The following is a 27,233-nucleotide window of genomic DNA, read 5'->3' as shown; positions in this document are numbered from 1 at the left end:
GATGTTCTAGTGACTGATGCTCAGAGCATACTAAAATTATGGACGAAACACTTTTCCAGCCTGCTGAATGGCAGTGAAAGCATAACACCAAGAGATGGTGAACCCGATTCCCCGATCGATTATTACCGACCGAGCAGTTCAAATACGGCGGCGAAGAATTGATAAAGAGCCATATATCAGCTTCTTTGTAAAATTCCGTGGGATAAGCCTACTCAACATCGCATATAAAGTTTTATCGAGCTTACTGTGTAAAAGATTAAAGACCACCGTCAACATACTAATTGGATCTTATCAATGTGGCTTTAGACCTGGCAAATCAACAACCGACCAGATATTCACCATGCTCCAAATCTTGAAAAAGACCCGTGAAAAGAAAATCGATACACACTACCTCTTCGTCGATTTTAAAGCTACTTTTCACAGCACGAAACGGATCTGCCTCAATGCCGCGATGTCTGAATTTGTTATCCTCGCAAAACGGCAGTGCAAACTGACGTTCAACAACCAATACCATCCATACCAAACGTAGTTTCAGATAAGGCGACTCCCTTTCGTGCGACTTCTCCAATCTACTCTAGGAGAAAATAATTCGAGCTGTCCCATTGGCCTCAACACCCGCGCCGTTAGTTCCGCTTTTTCCAGACTAGATAATGAAGCAAAGCAAATGGGTCTGGCAGTGAACGAGGACAAGACGAAATATCTCCTAACATCAAACAAACAGTGGTCACTCTCACTGTTGACAGTTATAACTTCGAAGTCGTAGATAATTTCGTCTATCTTGGAATCAGCATTAACACCAGGTGCAACTTCGGACTAAGAAAGCATTTGAGAAGGAAAGTTCTCTCTCGAACGAAAAAAGAGCAAACTCTATAAGTCACTCATTACTCCAGTCCAGCTATATAGTGTAGAGGCAGGGGCGGTGACAACTTCTGATGAGTCAGCGTTACGAGTTTTCGGGAGAAAGGTTCTGCGGAATTTGGGGGAAAGTCGCATTGGCAATGGCGAATATCGCATTCGATGGAACGATGAGCTGTATGAGATATACGATGACATTGAGATATTTCAGCGAATCAAAAGACAGCGGCTACTCTTGCTAGGTCATGTTGTCTGGGTGAAAGAAATTAATGCAGCTTTGAAGGTTTTCGATTCAGTATCCGCCGATGGAAGCAGAGGAAGAGGCAGACCTCCACTCCGTTGAACGGACCAGGTGGAGAAGGATCTGGCCACACATGGAATCTCCAATTGGCGCCACATTGCAAAAAGAAGAAACAACTGGCGCGCTGTAAACTAGGCTATCACCGCATAAGCGGTGTCTACGATAGGATTTATTTTCGTATGCGAACAAGTTTTCAAAGCAAAATAAACAGCAAAATGATCGGATAAGCAGCGACAGACTCTTTCACAGTCAATTACTCTTTTACCAGGGTCGCCAAATTAATTCCACACAGCAATTGTAGAAGTATAGTGAACGTACGTTTGTTGTTGTTTATTTTTATTATCATCATCATTACAATCATAAGCTACGATTCGTTATTATCAATTAACTTACACAAAACAGTTCAGAATTATTGGTATTGGTCGTTTATGGTAATATAAATTATCGTTCTCTACAACTGCCACGACTCACTTCTCAAATAGAATTGTAAAGAGTTTTGTTTTTCTGTTGTATTTACATCAAAATTTGCAAATTTACATACAGATACATAATAATATTTAACATAATTACATAGCATACCTGCGAATATTATTTATAAACTAGAAATAAATTTTAACATTTAAATATACGCATTACTCACTAGTATGTGCTGCGTCATTTGCACAGTGCTACTAATTATTTGAAATACTAAAAAAAATTGTATTTAAAAGGGGAAAAATCACACATTTTAGAACTTTTTCAAAGAGCAACTACAGTTTTTAGCGCCAAATATTTTACAAATATTTTTGAAAACGTTGACATAAGCATACAAAAAATTGCAAAATTATGGTGATTAAAACTTGACGTAATAAAAAATATTTAACTAATTTTTTTTTTAATTTATAAAATTTATATAATATAATTTATTTATTTTTAATACCAAACAGACGAAGTTTTAAGCACGTTTTCTCTCAATGTTTTTTTTTTTTTGTTATTAATTTGGAATGCGTTTTTTTTGAGAACAGAAATGATTAAGTATATTATTTATTATTGTTTAGAAATCTACTATGCGCTAGACACAATTATTAACAGGCTCGAACGCAGACAATAGAATGCAGACACATCAGCGAAGATGAACAGTCAGGCACAAGTATGATGTGTGATTTAAAAAAAGTATCTAAAGCAGCGATATAATTTAGGCACAAAATCCTGAAGTAGTAAGGTACATACATAGAAGTCTACTTAGAGTCGACAAAATACTTAATGAACAACAAATTTTTACGCCAAACAGATTTGCTGTGCAGTCGTTCAGCAAACAAAGCTAATTTAAGTATTTAAGTAAACAGTTTATTTTACATATCGTCACCTAAAATGCAAAATAACGTAACATCAGAGTATCGAAATTGAGTTTTTTATTGCTTACAATGCACTACATCATATTACATATATGTTGCATAAAATGTTCAACTGCCGCTGTCAGATATAACCATTATATAACCAATACATAACCAATACATAACTGTTATATAACCAATACGTAACTATTATATAACCAATATATAACCATTTTATAACCAAAACAAAATTTTGTTTCAATATGAGTGGCTTATATTACACCGTTTTTCCTACGCCTGTAAACTTATGAAAAGTGCTGTTATGTTATTTTGCATTTTAGCTGACGTTATACACACAACTGGCTTGCAAATCAAGCACATTTGTCAGCTCACAATTGATTATATGTCATTAATATTAAACTTTATGTGCCGGAAGTAGTCAACAAGTAATTTTGAGTTAGCCTGACTGACACTTATTAATTAAAGACAAGAAAAGAAAGCAGAGTTACTTAGTCAGCATACTTAATCTCGTTCACATACATGTATTTTCATTTTGCAACCGCTTGAACTCACGATGAGCGCAAGTATCGAAGAAATTCTGACATGATGATCACAAACTTCAGAACAAACACTGTGGATTTTTGTTTGCGCAATTTGTAAGTAAATGTTGTAAGTCAAAAAACGCATACGAGATTTTATGTTGCCAAACTTAAATTAATGCGTCATTTTATCTCAGCTTTCTTCAACGCTTCTGAATAAATTCAGCATAAAAGAGCTTTCTAAACTTGTATACTGAATATATTCAGCGGAGTTGTAAAAAGCACATAAAACCATTGCGTAATTTAACCGTCAAAATCAGCGCTGCTCAACGATTTTTTGTCATAATTGCATTACAATACGATTTATAGAAATCCAAGCACATTGAAAAAGCTGCATGCTGTCCGAAATTGAATTTTGCAAAAGTTAAATTCGTTGCAGGCGCTTCAGCATTACAATTATTTTGATTTGAATTATTTTGAAGAAAAAAACAAAAAAACAAAAAACTGTTGTGTGCAAAGAAAATATGTCGCATGCAGTGTGGTCATTTGCTTGCATGCAAAATGGAAAAAAATTTATATATGTATGTATGTAAGTATAATGGTATATGCTTATGATTAGTACACTGCACTTAGCAACAGTAATTATTATAGCGTTTCTCTTTAGCTTATCAACTTGAACTTTCGGTTGCTGCATTTTTTACAAATATATATTTATATATATTTACACACATAATTTATGTATACACATACATACAAATGTAATCTGCATATATTCAACGGGACAATATAATTGGTTTTGCTTTGTTCTGCGCTATATTTGCTGCTGCGTTTATTTTTCGCTTTGCTGCTACTTTCGCGTGTTATATCATTTATAAATTAACGCTTTTAGATACATATACATATATTTGACGCCAACTTTACATTATACAAACTACAACAAATACCTTTAGTATCTTTTACTTATAACACATCATTCTTTTTTTCTTTTTTTTTTGTTGTTTTGAACTACTTTGCGTATGCTTCTCTGTATATAACTTTTATGTGTTTTTTTGGGGTAATTTAACATTAGCGTGCCAGCTTTGAGTGTCACTTACATCACTAATTTATAGAAGTTTTTGCATTACTCATATACATCTGTGTATGTTTATATAGTTAGATACGAATATCTCTTTCATATACTATGTATACATATATATAATAATAGTAAGTATGCTGCGTTTAATTTATATATATATTTGTCGTTTATTTTGTATAACTCTTTGTTGGTTTTGTTGTTTTTGCTAATTTACGCATTTCAATGAACGCTCTTTGTGATTGGTAATGGTATTTGCAGTTACATAATACAATAGAATAATTATATTTATAAGAAATAGTACAATACAATAATGTATTTTATGGTATGCTCTTTGTTTATTTACTAATTTTAACGCTGCTTCATTACATTTTGTTTTCTCTTGATGTTTGCTTGCATTTAATTGTATATAATATAATATAATATAATCATAATAGTATTCAATTGTATTTAATTTATAATTTCAAACGTGTTTTTTGTTATTATTATTATACTTTTTATTATGTTTTCTTATGAATGACATGCACAACTTGCTCTACACGCACCCGGTCCCCTTTCAAATGGAAGGCATCAACATTTTCTACCACAGCTAAGCTATCTACGCACCCCCAATTAACGGCCACGCCCCCTTCCGCTTGCCAGCGCTTTTTGCTAGCCATTTTAGCAATCTTTGTTTTGTTTTTTTTTTTTTTTTCTTTTCTTTTGCATACCCCCCTGCCATCGGTTTAGATGTGGTTTGATTATACGAAGTGTTGTTAGTGTTGTTGGATGGCGCCACACACGTCTATGCAGCAGCTCTGCTGCGCTTATTCGTAGTTGTGTTGTTAGTGTTGCTCATGTCCGGCCGATCGGTTTAGCCAACTTATAATACGCCGAATGGATCCGGTGGCGCTCCCTTATTACTGCCATTGTGTTGTTGCGGTTGGTGATGGATCGATTGCGGTTGCATTGTTATCGCACTACTGTGCAGCGCTTGCGGCGCCGCTGCCATCATTGGCGCCATCGTCGGCTGTACGCCAGTCAAAGGGGCTTGGCCCATCATAGGTTGGCCCATCACCGGCATTCCCTGCTAAACAACACACACGCATGACCACCGCACACAGTTAGTTGGCAACGCGCGCAGATACACAGCAAACGGTGTGTGCGTTCCGAGTTGTTGTCGAGTGATGAAGAAAATAAAATTGAAACATTTTATTAGCAAAAATATTAAAATATTTCCATGCAGTAATTATTGAAAGTTTTACTAAAGGGAGAATCGAAAGGAAACATGCATTTTGTAGAGAATAATCCATTTCGTTTTCTCGTACACAAAAAGGGCAACACTGTCAGAGAGCTACGTTCAAATAGTTTGCCTTCAGATGAGGCAAGAAAGTCACAGATCAAACTAAACTCAAAAATGGTCTCAAATCAGAACGAATTAGTGAAAATAAGCGGTAAAGAAAGTGGGAGAGAGGTTAAAAGAGAGAGAGACGTAGTTTTGCGACTAATTAAATAGAAAGAAATATCAATGAAAATGTTAAATACTGCAAATAACTGTATCTATGCAAAATTATTGATTACTGATTATTTAGGTGATTACAGGGTGGTTGGTTAGTAGTAGTAGTATAAGTAATTCCGATACTTTTACGTAACTAATGTTCGCTAATCGAAATGAATTCTTTCAAAGTAATATGAGAACAAAGTTTCAAATAATGGCATTAATCAATTAAAAGTAGCGGGGAAAAAAGAAAAAAATACAAATAAGAAAATGAAAAAAATAATTTCCAGAAGCACAAAAGATATATAAGGATATACGCAGAAAACCTAAAGTTTATGTTTGAATACTTCAACAAATTACTCCTTCAGCTTCAATGCTTGAGTTAAGCGTACTTATAAGCTTTACAGTTATTTATTTAATTACTGTAATATTTCAGAAGAATATGAGCAAATATGACATAATATGTAGCAAATGTGAGATTTTGCTATCCAAAACTTGAATCTACGGGTATAATAGGCATATTTTTATAGAAAAAATTGCTTAACGCTCGTTAAATAACGGTAAACAAAATGGTAAACAAGTTGGGTATAACCCAGTAAATTAACGGGTTTTTCAATAGTGACGCCGCAAAGTAGACCGATAGGGACAGCAACGACGCTATATTATTTCCCGCTCTTTTGACATTTCTCTTCAGAAAGGTTTGCATTTCATCATGGAAAGATATACGATCCAACAACGCGTAAAAATTAGTCAAATTTACTACCGAAATTCGGAGTCAGAACGAATAAATTAGTCTAAGGGCGCAAAGTCTAGTTTAAGGTCGTCATAATCGTCCTTTCAGATCAACAATTGAGCGTCTAGCGGAAAAATTTGAGCACACAGGCATTACAAAATGTGCCCGTGCCACTGAAACAAAGAAGTGCCCGTAGTGTCGAGAATAATGCTGCCGCAAGCCCAAATCAGTCTCTCACACGTTGTTCTCAAGCGTTGGACATCTCTGTGACGGCGTTGTGGCGAATTTTGTAAAAAAAATCTTGGCCTACATCCTTACAAGATAAAGTTGATGCAAGAACTGAAGCCGTTTGACCACCAGAATCGTCGTATGTTCGTGAATTGGGCTGAACAACAACTTGAAAATTATACGCATTTTCATCGAAAAATCATCTTCAGTGATCCACACGTACCCCATAAGTCACCATTGCATACCGGAAAAATTTGGTTTGGTGCGGTTTATGGGTTGGCGGCGTCATTGGGTCGTACTTCTTCCATGATGATCAAGACCGGCACGTTACTGTGAATGAGAATCGCTAACGCTCAATGATAACTGAATATTTTTGGCCCGAATTGGATGATATGGACTTGGACAATACGTGGTTCCAACATCTATTGAAAACCAAGTTTGGTGAACGTGTTATCTTACGAAATAACACACTCAATTGGCCACCTTGGTCGTGCGATTTGACGCCGTTAGACTATTTCCTGTGTGGCTACGTTAAGTCTATGGTCTATGCCAACAAGCCAGCGACGATTGATGAACTTCGTACAAATATTGAACTTGAAATTGCAGCAGTACGACGATTTATGCTTGAAAACCCTCGAAAATTGGGTTCAGCGTCTGGACTTCTGCAAGTGTGCCCGTGGTGGCCAAAAGAAATCGAGTTCCATACATAATGGCATCGAATATACTTTCACAGGAATAAAGAATTTCATTGATATCCCAACCTTTTGTAGCGCTCTTATTGAAAACCCCTTTAACTTTGACAGGAAAACGCGTTAGCTTTTAAGGTCACGAACGAAATGGACCTTTTTTCTACAATTACATACGACAGTTTGACAGTTCGTCGTTTATGCCGTAGGGTGTCGAAAACTGATCTTTATCATGCTTGAGCACGTCAGCTTTTTGTACGGTAAGTAATTTTAGGTTAAGTTGAAATTCTTTTCACAAAACCGCTTTGCAGGTTCGATAAACTGAGTCAAAGTAACGCAAAGGGTTGCGAGACCTTTACATTGTCAATTTTATTTAGGAATTTTCACTTCAACTGCATATTTGAACTGTTTCTTAAAATGTAAGTAAGAATAATGAAAAAATTAAGCACTGCTATTCAAAAACTATACGGTTTGTTAGGGGGTCATGAAAATATAGATAGTGTTAAGGTTATATAGTTAAGGAGACATGCTTTCAAACGCGCTATTTGACTTTATGAAATGCCGTTAGGGACCAACAAACTAACTACCAAGCTTAAGGTTACATAAATTGCAATCGGAGGAGTAGGAGGTTTAGTCGAATCGTTAAGTAGTGGAAATTAAACGCAAATGGGCAATAAACAGAACGAATAAAACGATTAAAATAAAAACAAAATAAAAAATGTAAATAATGCAATTAAATTAGGAGCAATATAAAACAAATGAAAAACATAAAAGACAGCTTACCTGCATATAATTTGGTATAACAGGATAACTAGCGTGTATATACTGATGGTTTTGGATTGTGATAGGCGCAGGACTTACTGTCATGCCATGTGCCTAAGTTAACACGGTAGTAGTAGTAGTAGTAGTGGTGGTAGTGGTGGTGGTGGTTGTGGTAGTAAAGGTGGTACGAGTGAACAAGGTACATACACACACAGAGATTCATTCGTGTCGAGTATTCGTGAAAATCGCACGAGAAATATCGGCAATGAATGGCAAATGGAAATCAATTGTTTGAAATTGATTTAATTAAAGCAGTTAATTTTTTTATTTTATTTATTGAAAACGAATGCAATGAACAGAGAAAAATTAAGAGAATATAATATGAAATGTTTAATCATTTGAAATAAGTTTTTATTTTATTTTTTTTTATATATTTTTTCGATTTGCAATAGTAAGAAGGAGTATATATAATTATTTAATGTGAATTTTGTATTATTTGTTATTGCATATATGTGGTTATGTATGTATGTTTGTTGGCAAGAGCGGGAGTTTCGCGTGAACGAGAGTATTATTCGTGTGCATGTAGTTAAACGAATGAACGCAGCGTATGAGTGGGGGTAGTATAGGGTGGTGGTATTCATATGTAAAGAGAAGATAAAAGAGAAAAAATCATAAATTAACAAAATTATAAATTACAAAATTAAATTAGTCAAATTAAAAAAGGAGATAATATACAAATGTATAAACATATAGATGATAAGGAAAATTTGATAAAAAAAAAACAAGTTCTCAAAGCAATTAGCGAAAATTGGTTCTCTTAGCAAATTTTGTGTCCGGCTGTAGTGTTTGCGTATTTCATTATGTTCTGCGTGATAGTGGAAATCTATATAAGTTTGTATACTTGTTGTTTATTGTATGTAGTTTTTGTAGATTAAGTATATTCATGTGGCTTCCGACATTTGTAAAAGTGTTGAAAATTATTAAATGTAAACGCAATATAATGAATAAATTTTAAATGTTTATGTATGTACCTATTTAAGAGTAATGAGTTTAGAGAAGTAACGAAAAATACAAAATAACTGTTTATTTTTTTTTTAACTAAACAAAATAACGCTCATTTTCTCTTTATAATTTTTAACCGCTTACAGGAACTGTCATTAAAAATCGTGAAGGTAAAAACATTCAAATTTTTACATTAATTATAATTTTCAAATTAATTTTTTTACCATACAGTACAACAAAAAGCACCCGGAAATTGTAATTAAATACGCCTGGTAAATTATTTTCAAAAAAAGTTGTATTGGTAACACTGTCCTTAATTACTATGTCAAATATCGCGATCTGACAACCAGTTTGTTTACAGCAGCTTAAGTCAGTAGACCTCAGAAGTGCGTTACGATTTTTACAATGAATAAAAATATCGAGCAAAAAATTTGCCTCAAATTTTGTATTTCTAAACAAATTTCGTGTGCGGAATCGTTGCGAATGTTGGAAAAGGCTTGCGGTAATTAAGTTTCATCAAAAACGCAAGCCTATGAGAAGTATAAAGCCTTCAAAGCCGTCGTTGAAGACATGCCTCGTTCTGTACGAACTTCGACCTCTTCAACTGATGAAAATATTAGACAAGTGAAGGATATGATGCTTGAAAATCGTCCGAAAAGTGTTAGAGAGTTGGCAAGAGAGTTCGATATCTCTCGCGTTCGAATGATTTTGGTGGATATTTTGGGTATGAAACGCGTTCCTGCTCGACTCGTCCTGATAAAGCGAAATTTTTGCCAAAAAGCTTACAATCGTGACCAAATTTAAAGTCAAAAACACAATTTGGCGCAGTGTGATTTTTTCTTGCTCCCCAAACTGAAATTGCCGCTCCGTGGAACCCGCTTTCAGTCGTTCGAAGAGATAAAACAAAATTCGCTGAAGGACCATCCCAAAAAGTGCTTCTCAAAACGGCTTCGAGGACTGGAAAAATCGTTGCATTAATGTGTTTTACAACTGGTGGAGATTACTTTGAGGGCAACCAAATAAATATTGATGAATAATTAAATATATTGCGTTTTATTTACATTTTCCGGGTACTTTTTTGTCACAAGGTATGTTAGTAATTCGTTAAACAGCACGCGCACTCAGTAATATTGAAGTCTTGAGACTGCGGAGAAACAAAATCTACAGCTTTTGATCGTCTAAAAATATATATTTTTTATTATATATATTTATTTCATTTTCTATAAGCTGATTTTACACTTATGTAGCTGTGAATGAAATCTCTTTTAGTATGGGTTTTGACAGAGGCTTTTTAGAAATAATTCTTTCCTGAATATTGCTGTTCTTGAACATCTATAAAAAATTAATCTCAAGAATTTGCTCAAACACCCTTTCACTTAAAATAGTTTATGAAAATGAATAAGACCTGTTCTTAACCTCAAAATAAGTGATTAAAATATCGTATAGTTTGTTTGAAAAATATATCGTCACTTAAAATGCAAAATAACGTAACATCACTTTTCATAAGTTTTTAAGCGAAGGAAAGGCGATATAATGAAACCACTCATATTGAAAGAAAATTTGGGTTTTGGTTATGAAATGGTTATAAATTGGTTATAACTGACAGCGACAGCCGAAAATTTTATGCTGCATACATATATGTATGTAAATGAATAGTGAATAATAAGCGATAAAGAACTCAATTTCAATTTTTTTTTTCATTTGTTGTTTTGCATTTCAGGTGACGATATAGACTGCTTGTAAACTGCTCAATGCAGCGCCAATGTTTAACGACAACGAATTCAGCGAAAACAAGAATTTAGAGCAGATGACACGAAAAATACATTAATTTGTAAAACATTTAAAATAATTGAAAATACATTTAAAACAAGTTTGAAAAAAAAATAAAAATTTTGAGGGAATTGTGACAAAGGTAAATACAAAACAGCATTTTGAAAACATTTCGTGAAAAATAGTTTAAAGAATTATGAAAAAATATAGCAAAACGTGTAAAAGAATACTAATAAAAATTGTATCTTCTAATTGTAACTGTTTTTATGCAAACATCTTGTATGTTTATCAATAATATTTTTCAGTTTACTTGTTGCTTGGCATTACAACATGTTTTATATATTTGGCACAAATTTGTTCGATTCTGCAATTTGTCGCTTTTGGTTTGAATTATATATATTTTTTCTTTTGTTGGACAATAGGTGTTTTCATAGGTAGTTTTGTAAGTAGTACATATACAAATTGGTATCGTATATTCAAGTACGAATTGTATAATTAGTAGTAGTAGTAGTAGTAGTAGTGCCTGTAGCAGTAGAGTAGGAGTAGTACTGTTTTATCTGAGTTAAACGTGAAATAAAAGATCTTTTTTTTTTGCTTTTTAGTAGTTTAGTAGAAGCGATTGAGACTCACCATTGGACGATAGCCAGCACCAGTTGTAGCAGCCATTGGTTGAGGTGTCCAATTAGCACCGGGTTTCGCTGTATTTTTCGGTGAGTTCCATTGCACGGGTCTATACAGTAGTAAGTAAATATGGTATATGGCATTTTGATATTATGAATTAACTTATTATGTGAGTGTTTATGTGTGTTTTTGTGTTAAAATGTGTGACAATTACTGTTTATATATGAAATTTCAACTTTGAATTAAAAAAAAAATACCATATATTAAAGAATATATTTTCCTGCCAGAAACGTTGTCGATATTTCTATGAAAAGGTAAGTGATCTCTTTGGTATTTGTATATATAAAACATTGAGCATTTTTTAATACGTTTCTCAAGTGCTTTAACTGCCTTAGAAGAGAGAGAGCTGTGCATAATTGCATCAGGTGCAGCTATATGTTACTATAACCGTTATTATAACCGTTAAGGAACTGGACAGAAAATTTATACACTGATACGTATACATATATAAGTAAGGAAGCGCTAAGTTCGGGTGTAACCGAACATTTTATACGCTTGCAACTTGCAAGTATCAAAGCCTTGGAAATCCCTTCAGGTGTTGGCAAATTTTCATATTAATCATCTGATCAGCAGGGGTGCTCAGGATATCTGTTCTGAGCGAGCATTAAAAGATTAAACCTTTCGGAGAGCGGGTTCATGTACATTTTTACAAAATTTTTAGCCCACAGGTGACCCTTGCTACTACAACCTCCTGTGCCAAATTAAGTATCTTAATCAGGTGCTTCTTTATGACACTTTATAAATTTTCGTTTGACGACCATTTGTGGGCGTGGCAGTGGCGCGATTACGCCCATTTACAAATTCGTCTTTTCTTTTTGTCTAAGGAATACGTATACCAAATAATACATATACATAGACGAACGGCCAGATAGACATCCGGATTACGACTCGTCTCGTCATTTTGATCCCTTATATTTTCTAACCCTATATCTATCTCGTTTATTTTTAGGTGACACAAGCAACCGTTAGGTTAAAAAAATTATTATAATCTGTAGTAACATGTTGCAAGAGTATAAAAATTTTAGGTTTGATTCAGAACGGCTAACCATCACAAGCAAACAGAAAACCCGTTAAGTTCAGCTACAATACCTTTCACAAATACAAAAGATTCCACACAAGAACTTGATTTTAATGGGTTCGTTGTAAGGCCGCTATACGCTATAGTCGTCCGATCTGGACAATTTGTTCGGAGATTGTAGCAATGACTTAAGTAATAAAAAGAATGGAGAAGAACTTTATCAAATAAAATAGTTCTTCATACAAGAACCTGAATTTGATCGATCAGTTTGTATGACAGCTATATGTTATAGTTATCTGATCTGCGTACCGTTGACTTAGACAATAATTCGTGCCAAATTTCGTGTAGATATCTCGTCATATACAAAAATTCTCCATACAAAATCTGGATATTGATCGATCAGTTTGTATTTTAGCTACATATCATAACGATCTGAACTGAACAATTTGTTCGGAGATTGTAGCATTACCTTGGATAATATTCCATGCCAAATTTCAAGCAGTTATCACGTCAAAGAAAACTGTTTTTTTTATACAAGAACCTGGTTTTGAACGTTACGTTTGCATGGCAGGCATATGCTTTAATGATTCGATATCAGCCGTTCTGACAAATGAGCAGTTTTATAGTGAGAAGTGGATGTGTGCAAAATTTGAGATCGATATCTGACTAGTACCCGTATATACAGACAGAAAGACATGACGGAGTTAACTCGACATGCTCATCATTTATCGGAATAAACTAAAGCGTTTTCGCAGTTGCTTTTTGGGTAGGAAGCTACTAGTTTTACATGTGTAAAGAAGCGACATTTAACGCATTTGCTTTGATTTGGTTTACTTTAATAGCTTTGAATTATGAAAATAAAAATTATATTTATTGATTTTGAAGTATTGATATGATGTGCTTATTATAAACAACATTTTGACATTTTCTTGCTTTCGTTATTTCGCGCTTTGTGCGAGTGTCTTGTCAATTCTCGCATATTTCTACTTTCTGATAGCTAGAAGTTCTGAAACAAACTTATTTCTAAACTCATATTTATTATTTCCGGCACTTTACAATTCACCGTTATGTAGATAAAAAAAATAAATATCTAGTTTTTGCGATGACTGATGAGCTGCTCTTACAATAAAAAATAAAATGCAGTTTTAGTTTCAAGTATGCTATGCCTTATGCGCATGCCCTATTTTCAATCTCTGAAAGTGTGTTATTTTCAGTGATTATTTAAATTTGAATTTCTTGTCATTATTACTACTACTCACTTTGCACTGCTCGATTTGTTTATATTCAGATTATCTACAAGTGACATAAGCGAGCTATCCAAATCGCCAGTGAGTATTTTGCCAGTATTAGTTGGCTGTGTTTGTTGTTGTTGTTGTTGAAACAGTTGTTGTTGCTGTTGTTGTTGGGTGAGTAGTTGCTGCTGCTGACTACCAGCCATACCCAGAGCACCTGCAGTGACAATAGTTGTTTGATTGGAAGCGGCTGGATGCGTGGCAGTGATGCCAGGTTTTAGTACATCACCCAGAGCATCAAAGCCTTCAGATTATTTTTTTTCGATATATTTGTTGTTTTTTTTTTGGTTTTAGTAGTCAATTGTAATTACAATTTACACACAAATGTTTCATTAACCAGCGGTGTTTGTATTAGAGTACATTAGGGTGTGCATAATTCACCATATTCCATATTGATGATGGTGGGTTTTTATTTTACAGATTTTTGTTGCAGAAACGGTTACACAATTAATGAGCCCATAATGTGTTTGTTTTTTTTGTTTTTATAATGTGTAAATGGATTTTGTATGTAGTGGAACCCCGAAACACAGACAAATGAGTTTTGGCATGATGATAATTGGACGCATTTTATTTTATTTTTGACATAAAAAGCATTTTGTACAGTTAGTTGACATTTTTCACCACACCAAAATGTTCAGTTGTTGAATTTTTTTTTTTGCGCGATTTTTATTTTTAATTAGTTTCGTTGACATTTTTAATACGTTTCATAACATTGTGTTGTTGTTGTTTTAATTTGGGAATCAATTTATATTATTTTCAATATTGTTATAAGTGCCACCATTTTTCCGTTTGGTATGTTTAAAATGTTTTTGGTTTTTTTTTTGCCATAATTATGATACAAAATATGTTTTGTGAGTTTACATAAAAAAGACAAACAAAAAGAAGAGAAAGAGAAAAAATACATTTACAAAATAAATAAATATGACGATTTTTGTGTTAAATATACTATATATTTTTTTAAGAAAAATATTTTGGAAACTTTTTTTTCGATTTAAGTGAGAGAAGTACAAAAGAACTAGGTGAGCTTTAGTTACGAATAAAGAAAACATTTACAGAAATCAATGAGCTTAATTATATTTGATGTTTGAAATGTTCATATGTATGTTTTGAGGGTATGTGTGCGGTATGCAGTTGGAGTTGTATATTATTTTGATGTTTTGTAATCAGGAATTAAGTGTATTGAAAGCGGGTTTGGGTTAAGTTTGGTTAGTAGTTGTGAGTCATCAATTAGAAAACGAATAACAACAAACATGCAAATCTACACCCAACACCAAGAAGGCTTCTATTAGTATTTGGCTAAATAGCTATTTTAAATACATTACATTTATTTAATAGAAATATTGTAAAATAAAATTTTCTAAGCAACATGAATATAAGTTAAGAAAAAATAATAATTCAAAAAATAAAGACTAAAAAATGTGGCTTAAAACAACGCGATTTCAAAAGGCAAGGCATTTAAAAAAAAATTATCGTAAAAAAATAAATAGAAATAATTATAATATTTTATTCCAAACAATCGTACATATGTACATATCTATACTCAAGTTTATGATAAAAGATAATTTTTAAAATAAATAAAGGTGAAGACCCTAGTAGTAGGCGTTTTGTTCATAAAAAAAAAATAACTATTACACAAAATAATAATTTTAATAAATGCAAAAATAAAACTAATACTTTTACAAATACCGCTAGTTTTAAGCATTATTAAGTTATTTTAATTAAAAAATTAAGTAAAAATATATTTTTCTACTATCAAAGAGGATTGCGCACGATGAAATCAGTTTATTGCTGCTTTCAAAATGAGTTGTCAACTAGAAGTGCGCGAAAAAAATTATGCGATTTTATAACCAAAGCCCAAATTGGACTATGAAAACAATTGCTAGAAAAGCAAATGTTTCCAGGCATACCGTGCCGTATGTTATTAAAACGTTCAGCAAAGGTCTGACTTTCAACAGGAAGCAAGGAAGTGGTAGAACGAAAGGTTTTAAGAACGCTGACGTAGCTAAGAAGGTAATAGCGATTTTTAAGAAGAATCCCAACATACCGGGGAGAAAGATAGAGGAAAAACTACATACAATGTTCCGAAACTTTTGTCAGAAAAGTTAAAAAGGAAGAAGGGCTTAAGTTTAACAAAGTTCAGAAAGATCCAGGCAGGAGTTTCAAAAAGAATGGCATGGCAAGAGCTCGAGCCAAAAGGCTTCACCTTGATTTTCTTCAAAATTTTTTACTGCTGCATTATGAATGATGAGATGTATATGCTTGAGGATTTTTTTCAGCTTCCAGGTGTGGATTTTTATGTTGCGAATCATAGGGGCATTACCCTATGAGAAGTTTAAAACACAAAAAATACAAAGTCTCCAAAGAAGTTTTTGGTTTGGCAAGCAATTTGTGGCAGCTCTTTTGTTACAACTGGTACTATCAACACCGATTTATACTTCCAGGGATGCTGCAAAAAGGTTTTTTGGCCATTCATAAGACGGCACGAAGTGTTCACATTTTTTTGGCCTGATTTGGCTTCATGCCGTTATAGCAAATCGGCGGTTAAGTGGTACTAGAAGAGCCATATAGCTTTTGTGCCAAGATATAAAAATCCACATAACTGTTCAGAGTTCAGATACGTTATCTGATATTGGGCGCTAGTAAAAAGGGTTATGAAGAGCAAAAAACAAGTTGCTGACACCACTAAAAATTTTTCGAAAAAATACTTTTCATCGAGCAACAAGTTACTAATATTAAGAGGCTAATGGGGGGTATATTGGAAAAAATTCAATTATTTATAAAAAATAGTTAGTCTGCAAAATGTTTTTAATAAATGTAAATATAAAAATTTCTTTTAAAAAACTGTTTTTGCTTAATAAAATTTCAAAAGCTATTTTTTTTTTTTCGTGCACAGATTTCATCGTGCGCAAGCCTTGTAAACTTAGTCTTCGTCGAATAGCTCCTAACGAACAAATCATTCAGAACCAAAGCTTAAAAACGGCTTATTGCATAATTAATGAAGACGATGAGAGTTCACAGCAGCAAAATCAGAAATTTTTCATAAAAAGATAAAAATAAAAAAATCTTTATTCTGATTTTTATCGGTCAGTTTAAATTGCAGCTATTTGCTAGAGTTGACCGAAGTGAATAATTTTTTCGTTACCGGTAGCGATGCCGTGGGCAACAATCTGTGACAAATTTGGTGAATAAACCTTGTCAAATAATAATGTTTTCCATACAAGAAGCTGAGTTTGAACATTCATTTGTATGGCAGCAGTATGCTACGGTTGTTGTTGTTGTTGTGGGGGCAAGAAACATTCCTGAAGTAATTTCGAGGCATGGTGCCGAGTTGTCAGTCATCGGCCGGATAAAAATTCGGGTCCGTTCCGGTTACTTAGACCCGACTGCCGTGGGAACGGCTATGGTTCCGACAAATGAGCAGCTTCTTGGTCAAAAAAGAACCTGTGTAAAACTGCAGAACGTTATAGAATTGAGAGACTAATTCACGTACATATATAAGGGCACACAAACAGACGGACATGGCTAAATCGACTCAGCGCGTCACGCTGATCCTTTACATATAGACTTTAAAGATCCTCCAATGTTTCCTTTTAAGTGTTACAGACATCGTGGCAAACCTAATATATCCCGTTTAGGGTATAAAAATATATTTAAAAAAATTTCATTGTGAGTTAGAGTAGAAAAAATACTTAAAATAAAGTTATCGTCGTTTGGAAGTATCTCTGATTTTGGATGTGATTTTATTAGTATAAGACATAACCTTAAATTGACTTAATCTGCTATATTGAAAGTGGAACCGTTTCCATAATAAATAGTTTTTTCTTTACCTCCCCTCTGTTGTGCATTGAAGATCGATATGATTTATATTTTTTGAAAAATTAATATTTTAATTTTGATTTATTTAATTTGGCTACCCTAATATCTATATCTAACTTGGAAATAATTTCTACGAATTTCAAATTCACGAAGTTGGAATGAAGCTCCTATTTACAACAACATTACACAAACAATGAAATGTAGACATTTAATTGCTAAACCTTGGAAGCACATTCTAACGAACACATAAAATGAATAAACAAAATAAATGTATAAATAATCACTAATACTTTTAACTACTCATAATAAACAGCTTAAAAAAATACATTTTTTTTTAAATAATATGGAAGAAAGGAATGGAATCAAGCCTACACTTAAAAATATTTATAAAATTAATTAATAACAAAGCCATAAATATAATATTGTATGAACGAAAACAAAACACGAAAGCGAGATGGCAGCACACAAAATACCAGGAAGCGCGGAATCACTCAAGTGGAGCTGAAAGAGACTGCAAAGTAAAATCAATGTCGAAAACTGACACGCAGCCTTGGGCTGAAGGACGTTGCAAAGCTGACTGGCTGGCAGTGCAATTTGGTAGAGACATTGATTGGCGGGCATGGAAACAGAAGACGAACACGAAGACGAACAGAAGCACAACAAAATAAAAACACATTTGTGAGCACGGCAGTGGATGGCAAAGCGAGGTACAGCGAGAAGATTACAAGGAAGCACTGCAGCGGAGTGGCGTGGGCTTGTGTTCTTGGCCAGACGCCGCCAAAGCAACTGTGCCGTGTGTGGTAACTAGGTTTAATGACAGTAGAGTAAGTGATTAGACAAAATTGGTTGAGGTTCTGCGTTATTATGTTTAAACTGAAAGCGAAAAACAACAACCCAAAGCAAAGAGTGCATAAATCTTGTAATTTTTTTTTTTTTTTTGTTTTTTTGCATTCACTTTGTATTGTGCTGTTTTGCTTGTTGTTATTCATGGTATAACTTGGGTGCAACAATGCAATATAATATAATATGGCAGCAACGAAAAGGCAACACAGTAAGCTTTAAGTGTAAATAACACGACGGACACACACACGTCACACAAACATACACTATACATACATACAATACGAGTACGTATGAGAGTGAGCAAGTGTGTGAGCATGAATTGTATAAGGGCTCAACAGCAGCTGCTCTTATTCAGCTAACTGTTTATTTTGTACGCATAGTAAATTGAGGTATTAAGTATGCATGTATATTTTCTCTTCACCTGGTGGGAATTGTTGTGGCGCCGGCGCCACCATAGTTGCGGTGTTCATAAAGAGCGTTTGCGCAGCTTGTGCCCCCTGTGGCATATAAGCAGCGGCAGCGGCGGTGCTGTGAGTTGAAAAATCCGCTTGCTGGTGCTGTTGTTGCTGTGCGCCAAAGAACGGCGCTTCCATGGTGTCGAAGAATGGATTTGGCAAGGCCGCCGCGGCAGAGGAGGATGCAGCAGCCGCTGTGGGACACCAGCAGTTTAGGTTCACATTCCGTTAGTGGTTTTGGAAAATTTTTGCAATTGTTGTTTTTGTTGTTGTTAGTTATCAGTGGCCATTTGCATATGATTTTGCGCGTATTTTAGTTAGTGCATAAATTGAAAATAAAAGCACACAATTTCAATTAACAAATTAATTAATTACGCATAAATTAATTATGTGAAAAATAAAAATAAATTTCCTGAGAAGCATTTCAGCATCGAACCTAACCTAAAAATAATAATTATATGAAAAATAAGAATACATTTCCTGAGATGAATTTCAGCATTAAACCTAACCTAAAAACAACACACGAACCTTTATTGACATTTATATGCTGTACGTACCTACTCATATCTTAACTAAAATACTAGCACTCAAGTAGTTCGAAATCTCTGCTTAATCTAAACTTCACAAATTTTATGTGAAGAACGTAAAGACAATTTCAGTTATAGTACTAATATTCTGAGCTCAGTAGCCATAGACAATACAACGTACGGCTCTAGTAGCCCAGGGTAGTAAACTGCTAGAGTTTTTAGATAATAGAAACAATAAACATTTAAATACTTTCATGTATTTCTGATTGTTATGCATATAAATATAATTATTTTTTACAATATATATTTTTTAATAATGACTATTTGTATATTAAACCTTCAAATTTATCTGCAATGTATGTACATATGTTTGCAAAAATGTGTATTCCTTAATTATGTAATTTTGAAAGAGATTTTATACAAACTGGATAAAAAAAAATTATGAAATTTCTAATTACTAGAGATAAAATAATAATTTAAAACAAAAACTAAAGTTCTAGAACTCACAATATTTGTGTTAAAACATAAAGAGTACACAAACAAAGTGACCCTAAGCAATTAGTTGCATGCACACCATCTTTACTAATTCCGGTTATTGCAAATGTTATTAGTAATCTTTTAAATACTAGTAAATATGTATGAGTAATTGCAACACTTTTAACGGTAATATGTATACACCACCAAAATAGTAAAAATATATAATAAAACATTGAAATTGCTACAAAAAATTGCAATTTTTAAGAAACATAGTATTTTTAAAAAATATTTTTGTTAAGCAAACAAATAAATACACTTTATATTAAAAAAAAAAATGGATAATTTGTTTAACAACAGCTTTGGATAGTAATCGTAAAGGACATATTTGGGTAGTTAAAGCGCCAAAGCTAAAATTGTGGAAGGATAAGGAATTGGAAATTAAATACAGGAAACACAGACACTCAAGGACATTTATACGCGTTGAAGTAGGATGGCATAGACATTTCTTTTCAAAGCAGGAGACAAATTTCACTTACCGGCTGGTTCAGTGTTACCGAAAACGGATGAAAAATTGCTGTCCGAGACGAAGGCGTTAGCAGCCGCCGAAGGCGCGCCATTGAAACCTAAATGGAAAACAAATTTTGTTAATTTTTGCTCTAGTCCAGTGTTAAGGTTTTTTTAAATGCAACCAAATGCAGTTTTTTTTTGTCTACTACTCAAGTGCAGCGTGTTTTGAGAATAAACTTTGGAATAACAATAAAAAAACGCACATTAACTAGCTTGTACTAGAAATAAAAAATGGAAAAAAATTAAAATCAAATAAAAGACATGCTACCATTATTATGCATCCAAATATTATTGGCATTCTGTGCACCACCTGTTGCTGCTGTCACACCGCCACCAGCGCCTGCACCACCGACTGGTGCATCGAACATATCAGCAAATGGATTTCCCAATTGTAGCAAATCATCGGAGGCTTTTGTGCCGCCTGCACCGGTGTCACCAGTCGAGCCGGCAGCCGTTGCCGGAGCTGCACCAAACAGATCGACTATCGGTGCGCCAGCGCCACTGGCTGGCGGCGACGATAAAAATGGATTTGTTAGTGCAGCACCAGCACCGCCTGCAGTAGGTGAAGAGACCTTCGACTGCTGTAAAATGGAGGAGGAAAACTTGTTTAAATACGATTGAATTATAATTTAACTAACATTAAATTGAAGTGGGGGAACTGTTTATTTTATTATTAAATAGGACCTTTTGTAACCTACAAGAATTAGAATTAAAAATCTACATGATAGTTATATAATAAATAATGTAATTTAACACAGATCACTCAAATTTAATTTCATTTCAATTTTCAATTTGGGACGAAGACGAAAATATTAAAATTATATTTTAGAAATCATAAATGAAATGAATGGTAACGCCTCATCAATGTAAATATGCGCTAAACAGCTGATATTCAATTGAGTGATAACAAAAATTTGTATTCAAACTTAGTTCAATTTTCATTTGAGTCACTAAAATTAATAACTTATTCAGCATAAATAAAAATCGAGCTCGAGTCTATCACAAAGTATTAATTCGCTTTACAATATACCACTTACTTTGTATTGATTCATTGCAGCCTCCTCTTCGGCCAATACCTGGGCTTTCAATTGCTCATCGATGCCATTGGTCGTGTCGAATTTGCTTGATGCGGCGGCTGTGCCAAAGGATGAGCTGGTGGAAGATAAGGCAGTGACAGCGGATTTAACATTCTTCTGATTGCTAAAAATGTGCTCAAACCGATATGGCAAGGGGTTTTATTAATTTGTTTTGTTTTACGACGCATCAACATTTTATAAATACTCAGCACATGTGGGCAATAAAAGTTTATCAACCAGCATCGCAGACAACAAAGTATTCAAACGAAAATAATTACCAAACGAGCAGTAAATAGCAACCAAATTATTGTGTACGATAACGGCAACGGTAACGAAAATTATGACGACCACAAGAACGACCAAGATGTATAAAATATGGAATCAAATAAGAAAAGAAAAAACATAAAATACTAAAATAACAAAAAAATAAATCAAACTAAGATTACAAATTACTGAAAATAAATTATTGAAAATAACAACTTATTAATAAAATAACAAATTTTTAATAACTAAATTACTATTAATATTACTAAAACTATAATAATAACAAAAATTTACTATATCGATGTAAAAGTTTATTTTTTCTCAAAATTTAATATACTACTTGCTCAAGCTTGCATTGGAGTACTGTTAAGAAACCAATTTATAAATTTATAATGATTATGTAAATAAAAACAAAATACCCACATTTCACATGACAATATATTTTAGTTTTTTTATCTTATGTAAACCTCGTTCACGATAAGAATGGAAAATCGGTACGCACTTTTGTTAATATTTTAATGAGTAAAAGCCGTTTTGTTAAAAGTAACAAAAACCAAGCATATTTATTCACCTTTCAGATAATGTCAAATATAAAATTACATATCGCTATATGGAATAAATTTGCGAGTTCTTTTATTAATCACTTCCATTATCTTTGTACCACTGAGTTACAGTTTTCGAATAATGACATGTGACTAAATTTGACCAAAACTTTACTGGTATCCGATCGTGCTGAATGCTGAACGATTGGCAATAAGCGTCTTTGCTACCATTAATTGACCTAAATATTTGGTTCGAGTCTTGCAACCAAATGTTTTGCCACTTTTTTTTGCTCTCTCTTAAATTAATGTTTTTTATATCGATTTATTACATTGCATACTGTTGTTTTTGGTAATTTCAGAACTTTTGAAATCTTCGAACAAGGCCAAGATGGATTTTCAATCATTTTGTGCACATTAGTTTTCGATTTACAACTTTCATCACGTACAAAAACTCACAAAATCACAGCACAGAAATAAACTTTTATGAGATAACAGTACCATAATTGTCAAAACCATATGTGAAACTGGATTGCATTCGATGATTAGTTATGCGACAGCAGCCGCTAGATGGCGTACCGATTTGGAGATTAGTTTCAACCATGCTTTATGCTCGGTATTATCTTTTGAGTATTTAAAAACTCAAACTGAGTAATGTAATATACGAAATTAAAACTTTTAGATATTCTACTACTCAGTTCCGAAACTCAGTGTGTGATGTTTTAAGTTTGTAATGAAAGTACATGAGTCAACGATTCTCGGTTGCACCCGAACGAGCTTTAAAAAAAAAACAATAAATAAAGATTTCACACATAAAACCTACTTCACAAGGAATTAAATTCTACCAATTTTCCATATTAGAATATTTTTCAAAAATATGCTCGCTAACATTTTAATAATTTTAAAAAATACCTTGCCGATTGTGTTGGTGTATTAGCGGCGGATACTTTGCGACCCTCCAAAGTAGCCAAATGTTGTTCCAAAGCATCCAAGAGAGAACTAGGAGCTTTAGTTAAATCAGGTATATCACCTTTATCAATGCCAACATTCTGTTTTATGTGGAAAAAGAGGTACATGGAAAATAAAGATATGTAAATATGTGTGTTATCAAAAGTTATTGTTTTCATTTTCACTCACCTCAGCGACTTTGAGAAATTCACCAACACGATCCATGCGCACCAAAAACTTTTTGTACAAATCCAAAGCATCGCGTGCATGCTTCTTATTCATATCGAAATATTTCTCGAGCAAATTAATGATGCCATCATTGTAGCACGCAAACAAACGTATCAAGTCGCGGAAGAGCAGCATAAAGCTCATGTTGATGACACCTGGCGGCGCGTGTGCATGTGTGTGTTAAGCGCAAGTCGTTGGTTTGGAAGGAAAATTGCACCAACGAAAGTGAATGATGGTGAAGCAAAAAAAAAAGAAAACAAAAACAAAAAGAGAGTTGTCAAATAAATTGATGACCAAAAACGTACAAAATGCCAAAAACATACCGTTACTCAAGTCATTGGCCTGACAATCGAACTCCAATAAAGCATCCAACTGCGCCTGCAGTACTGGCAATGTCTTAAGCAGTTTATCGGCGTTCATGGTCCGCAGAGAACCCTCATCTTTGCTATGGGTGGCAAGAAAAATGAAATTGGCAATAATTTAAATTAAAATTTACAAAAATATTTATTTAAAAAATTATAATTAAAACTAGAATTTATTATATGCAAATCCAGCAATCATATCGTGAATCCCCGCAGTATTATTTATTTATTTATTTATTTTTGTGCTGCATGACTGTGTAGACTGTGGCGCACTTGAGCAATCATGCCAACGCACAGCCATAAAAACAGGCATAGTTGTTTGTTGTTTGTGCTTGTGTAGAATATTCTATAAGTACTTTGATAATTCATATCAAACTTACCCGCGCTTTACTTTGCAAAAATCAAAAGCCATTGCACGATATGAGAGTGACTTCTCGTTCAAGTATTTGGCATAGCGTCGTATGAACGGAGACATGTCATAGCCTGTGGGGGGATGTATAGGAAAAAATTAGTGCATTTGCAATCAGTGTTTAGAATACAAATTTGTTTTAACCAAGAGGCTACATAAAATGAGGCTATTAAAGAATTTTCATATCAAAGAAGTATGAAATTTGAAATTTTGTTCAGCATAAGATTAATATAAATTATTATTTAATTTATCAGCAACCAAAAGTTTTACTTCTAAAAATTAATTGAACGGCTCCAAATACAATTTTAGTAATTTCAAAATTAACTACAAATTTACATTTAAATATAAGATATACTTTTAGGCGCTAAACACTGCGCACGTTATGCAATTGTACGTTGTACAATTAATATTTTCTTTTCATTTTATAAACTCAAATCAAAAATTCAAAGTTTGTTAAAAAAAAACCACTACTTATGCAATAAATAAAGAAAAAAGCTTGAATAAAATGAAAAGTAAGCTTAAACTATGTTTTCATAAATAACAGTATTAACTTTTAACTTTTTTGGCTGCCCCACAATGTCGTTAGTATGTAAATACAGTGTGTTTTCGGTAATTTATTAATAAACGCTTGTGACTTCGAACAATTGTTAGTGGAAATATTAGTGAAAAACAGTAAACACGGCAAAAAAACATACAATGTTACTTGCGTTCCACAAGAATGCTGCTTACCGTTTTTCATAGAATTTAGTATAACTGCATTATGGACAAGGTTTTGAGCATAAAATTACAAAATTGAACTATTAATTGATTACTTCTAGTGAATGTCGTCATCTAGAACCCTGAATATACTAACTGATGCCAATTTTAGTTTCTTATTTCACACCTTTATTGGAGACTATGAGAAAATATAGATAGTATTAGTATTAGTTTAGGGGGTTATATACAGTTAGAATTTTCAAAAAATGGATTTTTTTATTTTATTTTCTTAATGTACATACATATATTTGAGAATACACACAGAAAATTTCACTTTGTTCCGGTGAATATTTTCGAAGTTATAGGCAAATTTGAAAATGCGTTTTAGAGTGCTTAAAAGTAACTAAGAGCAAACTTTAAACGCGTTTTTCTCAAAATGGTTCCTCAAAGTCAGTGATCAACATTACTCGAAAACGGCTAAAACGATTAGTAATTTTAGTAATTTTTTTTCTTTGAGAAACGCCCATTTTGTCAAAAAATCTTATTTTGCATATTCCTTTGAATAATTACTAGATTTGACATTACTTTAAAGAAATCTGTTTGGTTTTTTAATTTCGGAGGAACCAGATCCACAGATATAGTGGTAACCACAAAACGTCTTTTTTGAGAGGAGCTCCCGGAGATCAGCTTTATTTCCTTTCCAAATAAATATTTTTACTAATACTAAGTCTTAAAATACAGTTAAAAGATAACATGTTATGAGTTTTGGATCAATAAATTTAAAAGTTTTCTTAGAAAACATTCTGAAAAATTTCGATTTTTTCGGCCTTCTAACTGTATATAACCTGGTATAGTCGTTAAGAAGCAATATCAATCATAGGACGCTGAGTAATTAGTCGCCAGTTTTGGTGTATTTTTTAATACTACCATCATCTGTTTTAGTATACAAAAATATGAAATTTGAGCAGCTACTGATGACCCAATAGGCCGTGGATTTTAGGGTATAATTTCTTTTAAATATACTAAAATAACGATTTCAAATATGACTTGAAAGTCGGTGCCTTTTTTCCTTTTAATTTTACTAACCCTTGCACTAATTGAAGTTTCAATTGCTTTAAGCAGAGCTTTAAACTCAGGGATTTTGTGCATGTTTTCAAGTATACTGGGATCAGTAGCCATACACAATACAATATACTTTAAGTCATGACCTGCAAAGAGACTACATTGTGACAAAAAAGTACGCGGAAATAATATATAAAACGCAAAATATTTAATTATTCGTCAATATTTATTTTGTCGCCTTCAAAGTAATATCCACCAGATGTAATACACTTTTCCAGTCTTCGAAACACTTTTCATAAGCACTTTTTGAGATGCCATTCAACGCCTTCAGCGAATTCAGTCTCTTCGACCGACTGAAAACTGGTTCCACGGAGCATCAATTTCAGTTTGAAAAACAAAAAAAAATCACACGGAGTCAAATCTGGTGAATACGATGGTATTCATTGCGTTTTTGTCTTCGAATTCGGTCACAATCGTGGCTCATGCGATGGTGCATTATCATCGTGTAAAATCCATGAATTGTTCTTCCACAATTCCGGCCGTTTTCGTCGGATGTTCACACTCAAACGCCTTAATACAGATAAATAGAACTTCTTATTGACCGTCTGTCTCTCCGGAGCAAATTCTTGATGCACCAAACCACGAACATCGTACAAACAATGAGCATAACCCTTGATTTATGAGCGGCTTTGGCGTGTTTTTTTTTTTTTTTTTTTGTTTCAGCTCGTTTTTTCCCTCCATTCCGATGATTGTTGACTTGTTTGCATGCCATAAACCCAACGATCTCTTGACCGTTTTTGAAGACTTTGCACCACTCGTAGACTTGTGTTTTTGATAAAACTGAAACACCGTAAGCATTTTCCAACATTTGCAACGAAATTTGGTTAGAAATACAAAATAGTTGAGGCAAATTCTTTGTTCCTTATTTTCATCCATTGTAAAAATGGCAACGTCTTAACAGCTGCTGTAAACAAACTGGTTGACAGATCGCGCTCATATTTGGCATAGTAAACAAGGATAGGCCTACCAACTTAGCAAAATACATTTTTTTGAAATATCGTTTGCTCGAGGAATTTAATTATAATTTTCGCGTACTTTTTCGTCACAATGTATATTTTTTAATTTTGTTGGGATGAATTTTCAATTGAAAATTAATTTTATCCCAATTTACAGCTCTAGTTTTATTTATCAGACGGTTATCCTTTTCAGCAGTATACGGAATGTTGGCGAGGTTA

General features: G+C 33.4%; 1 protein-coding gene across 24 annotated transcripts in view; it reads right to left on the bottom strand.

The window, feature by feature from the left end:
• Positions 1-1,471: 1,471 nt before the first annotated feature.
• LOC126767665 (phosphatidylinositol-binding clathrin assembly protein LAP) overlaps positions 1,472-27,233 on the bottom strand; it is a 73,888-nt gene continuing 48,126 nt past the window's right edge. For 8 of the 24 annotated variants that reach the window (XM_050485159.1, XM_050485167.1, XM_050485163.1 and 5 more), the window contains 12 exons: positions 24,212-24,314; positions 23,793-23,914; positions 23,431-23,624; positions 23,206-23,342; positions 21,452-21,614; positions 20,683-20,995; positions 20,384-20,470; positions 18,810-19,037; positions 13,697-13,973; positions 11,369-11,468; positions 7,988-8,080; positions 1,472-5,149 (listed from right to left, as the gene is read on the bottom strand). In XM_050485159.1, the coding sequence (XP_050341116.1) occupies positions 4,943-5,149; positions 7,988-8,080; positions 11,369-11,468; positions 13,697-13,973; positions 18,810-19,037; positions 20,384-20,470; positions 20,683-20,995; positions 21,452-21,614; positions 23,206-23,342; positions 23,431-23,624; positions 23,793-23,914; positions 24,212-24,314 (2,024 nt within the window). In that variant the 3' untranslated portion in view covers positions 1,472-4,942. Of the gene's footprint in view, positions 5,150-7,987; positions 8,081-11,033; positions 11,296-11,368; positions 11,469-13,696; positions 13,974-18,809; positions 19,038-20,383; positions 20,471-20,682; positions 20,996-21,451; positions 21,615-23,205; positions 23,343-23,430; positions 23,625-23,792; positions 23,915-24,211; positions 24,315-27,233 lie in introns of those variants that run through there. The other 16 variants (XM_050485176.1, XM_050485181.1, XM_050485166.1 and 13 more) reach the window with 15 other exon arrangements.

The sequence above is a fragment of the Bactrocera neohumeralis genome, chromosome 2 (assembly GCF_024586455.1).
Source record: "Bactrocera neohumeralis isolate Rockhampton chromosome 2, APGP_CSIRO_Bneo_wtdbg2-racon-allhic-juicebox.fasta_v2, whole genome shotgun sequence".
Classification (NCBI taxonomy): Eukaryota; Metazoa; Arthropoda; class Insecta; order Diptera; family Tephritidae; genus Bactrocera; species Bactrocera neohumeralis.
The sequence above is the reverse complement of the archived record's forward strand: the minus strand, read 5'-3'. Positions and strand labels throughout refer to the sequence as shown.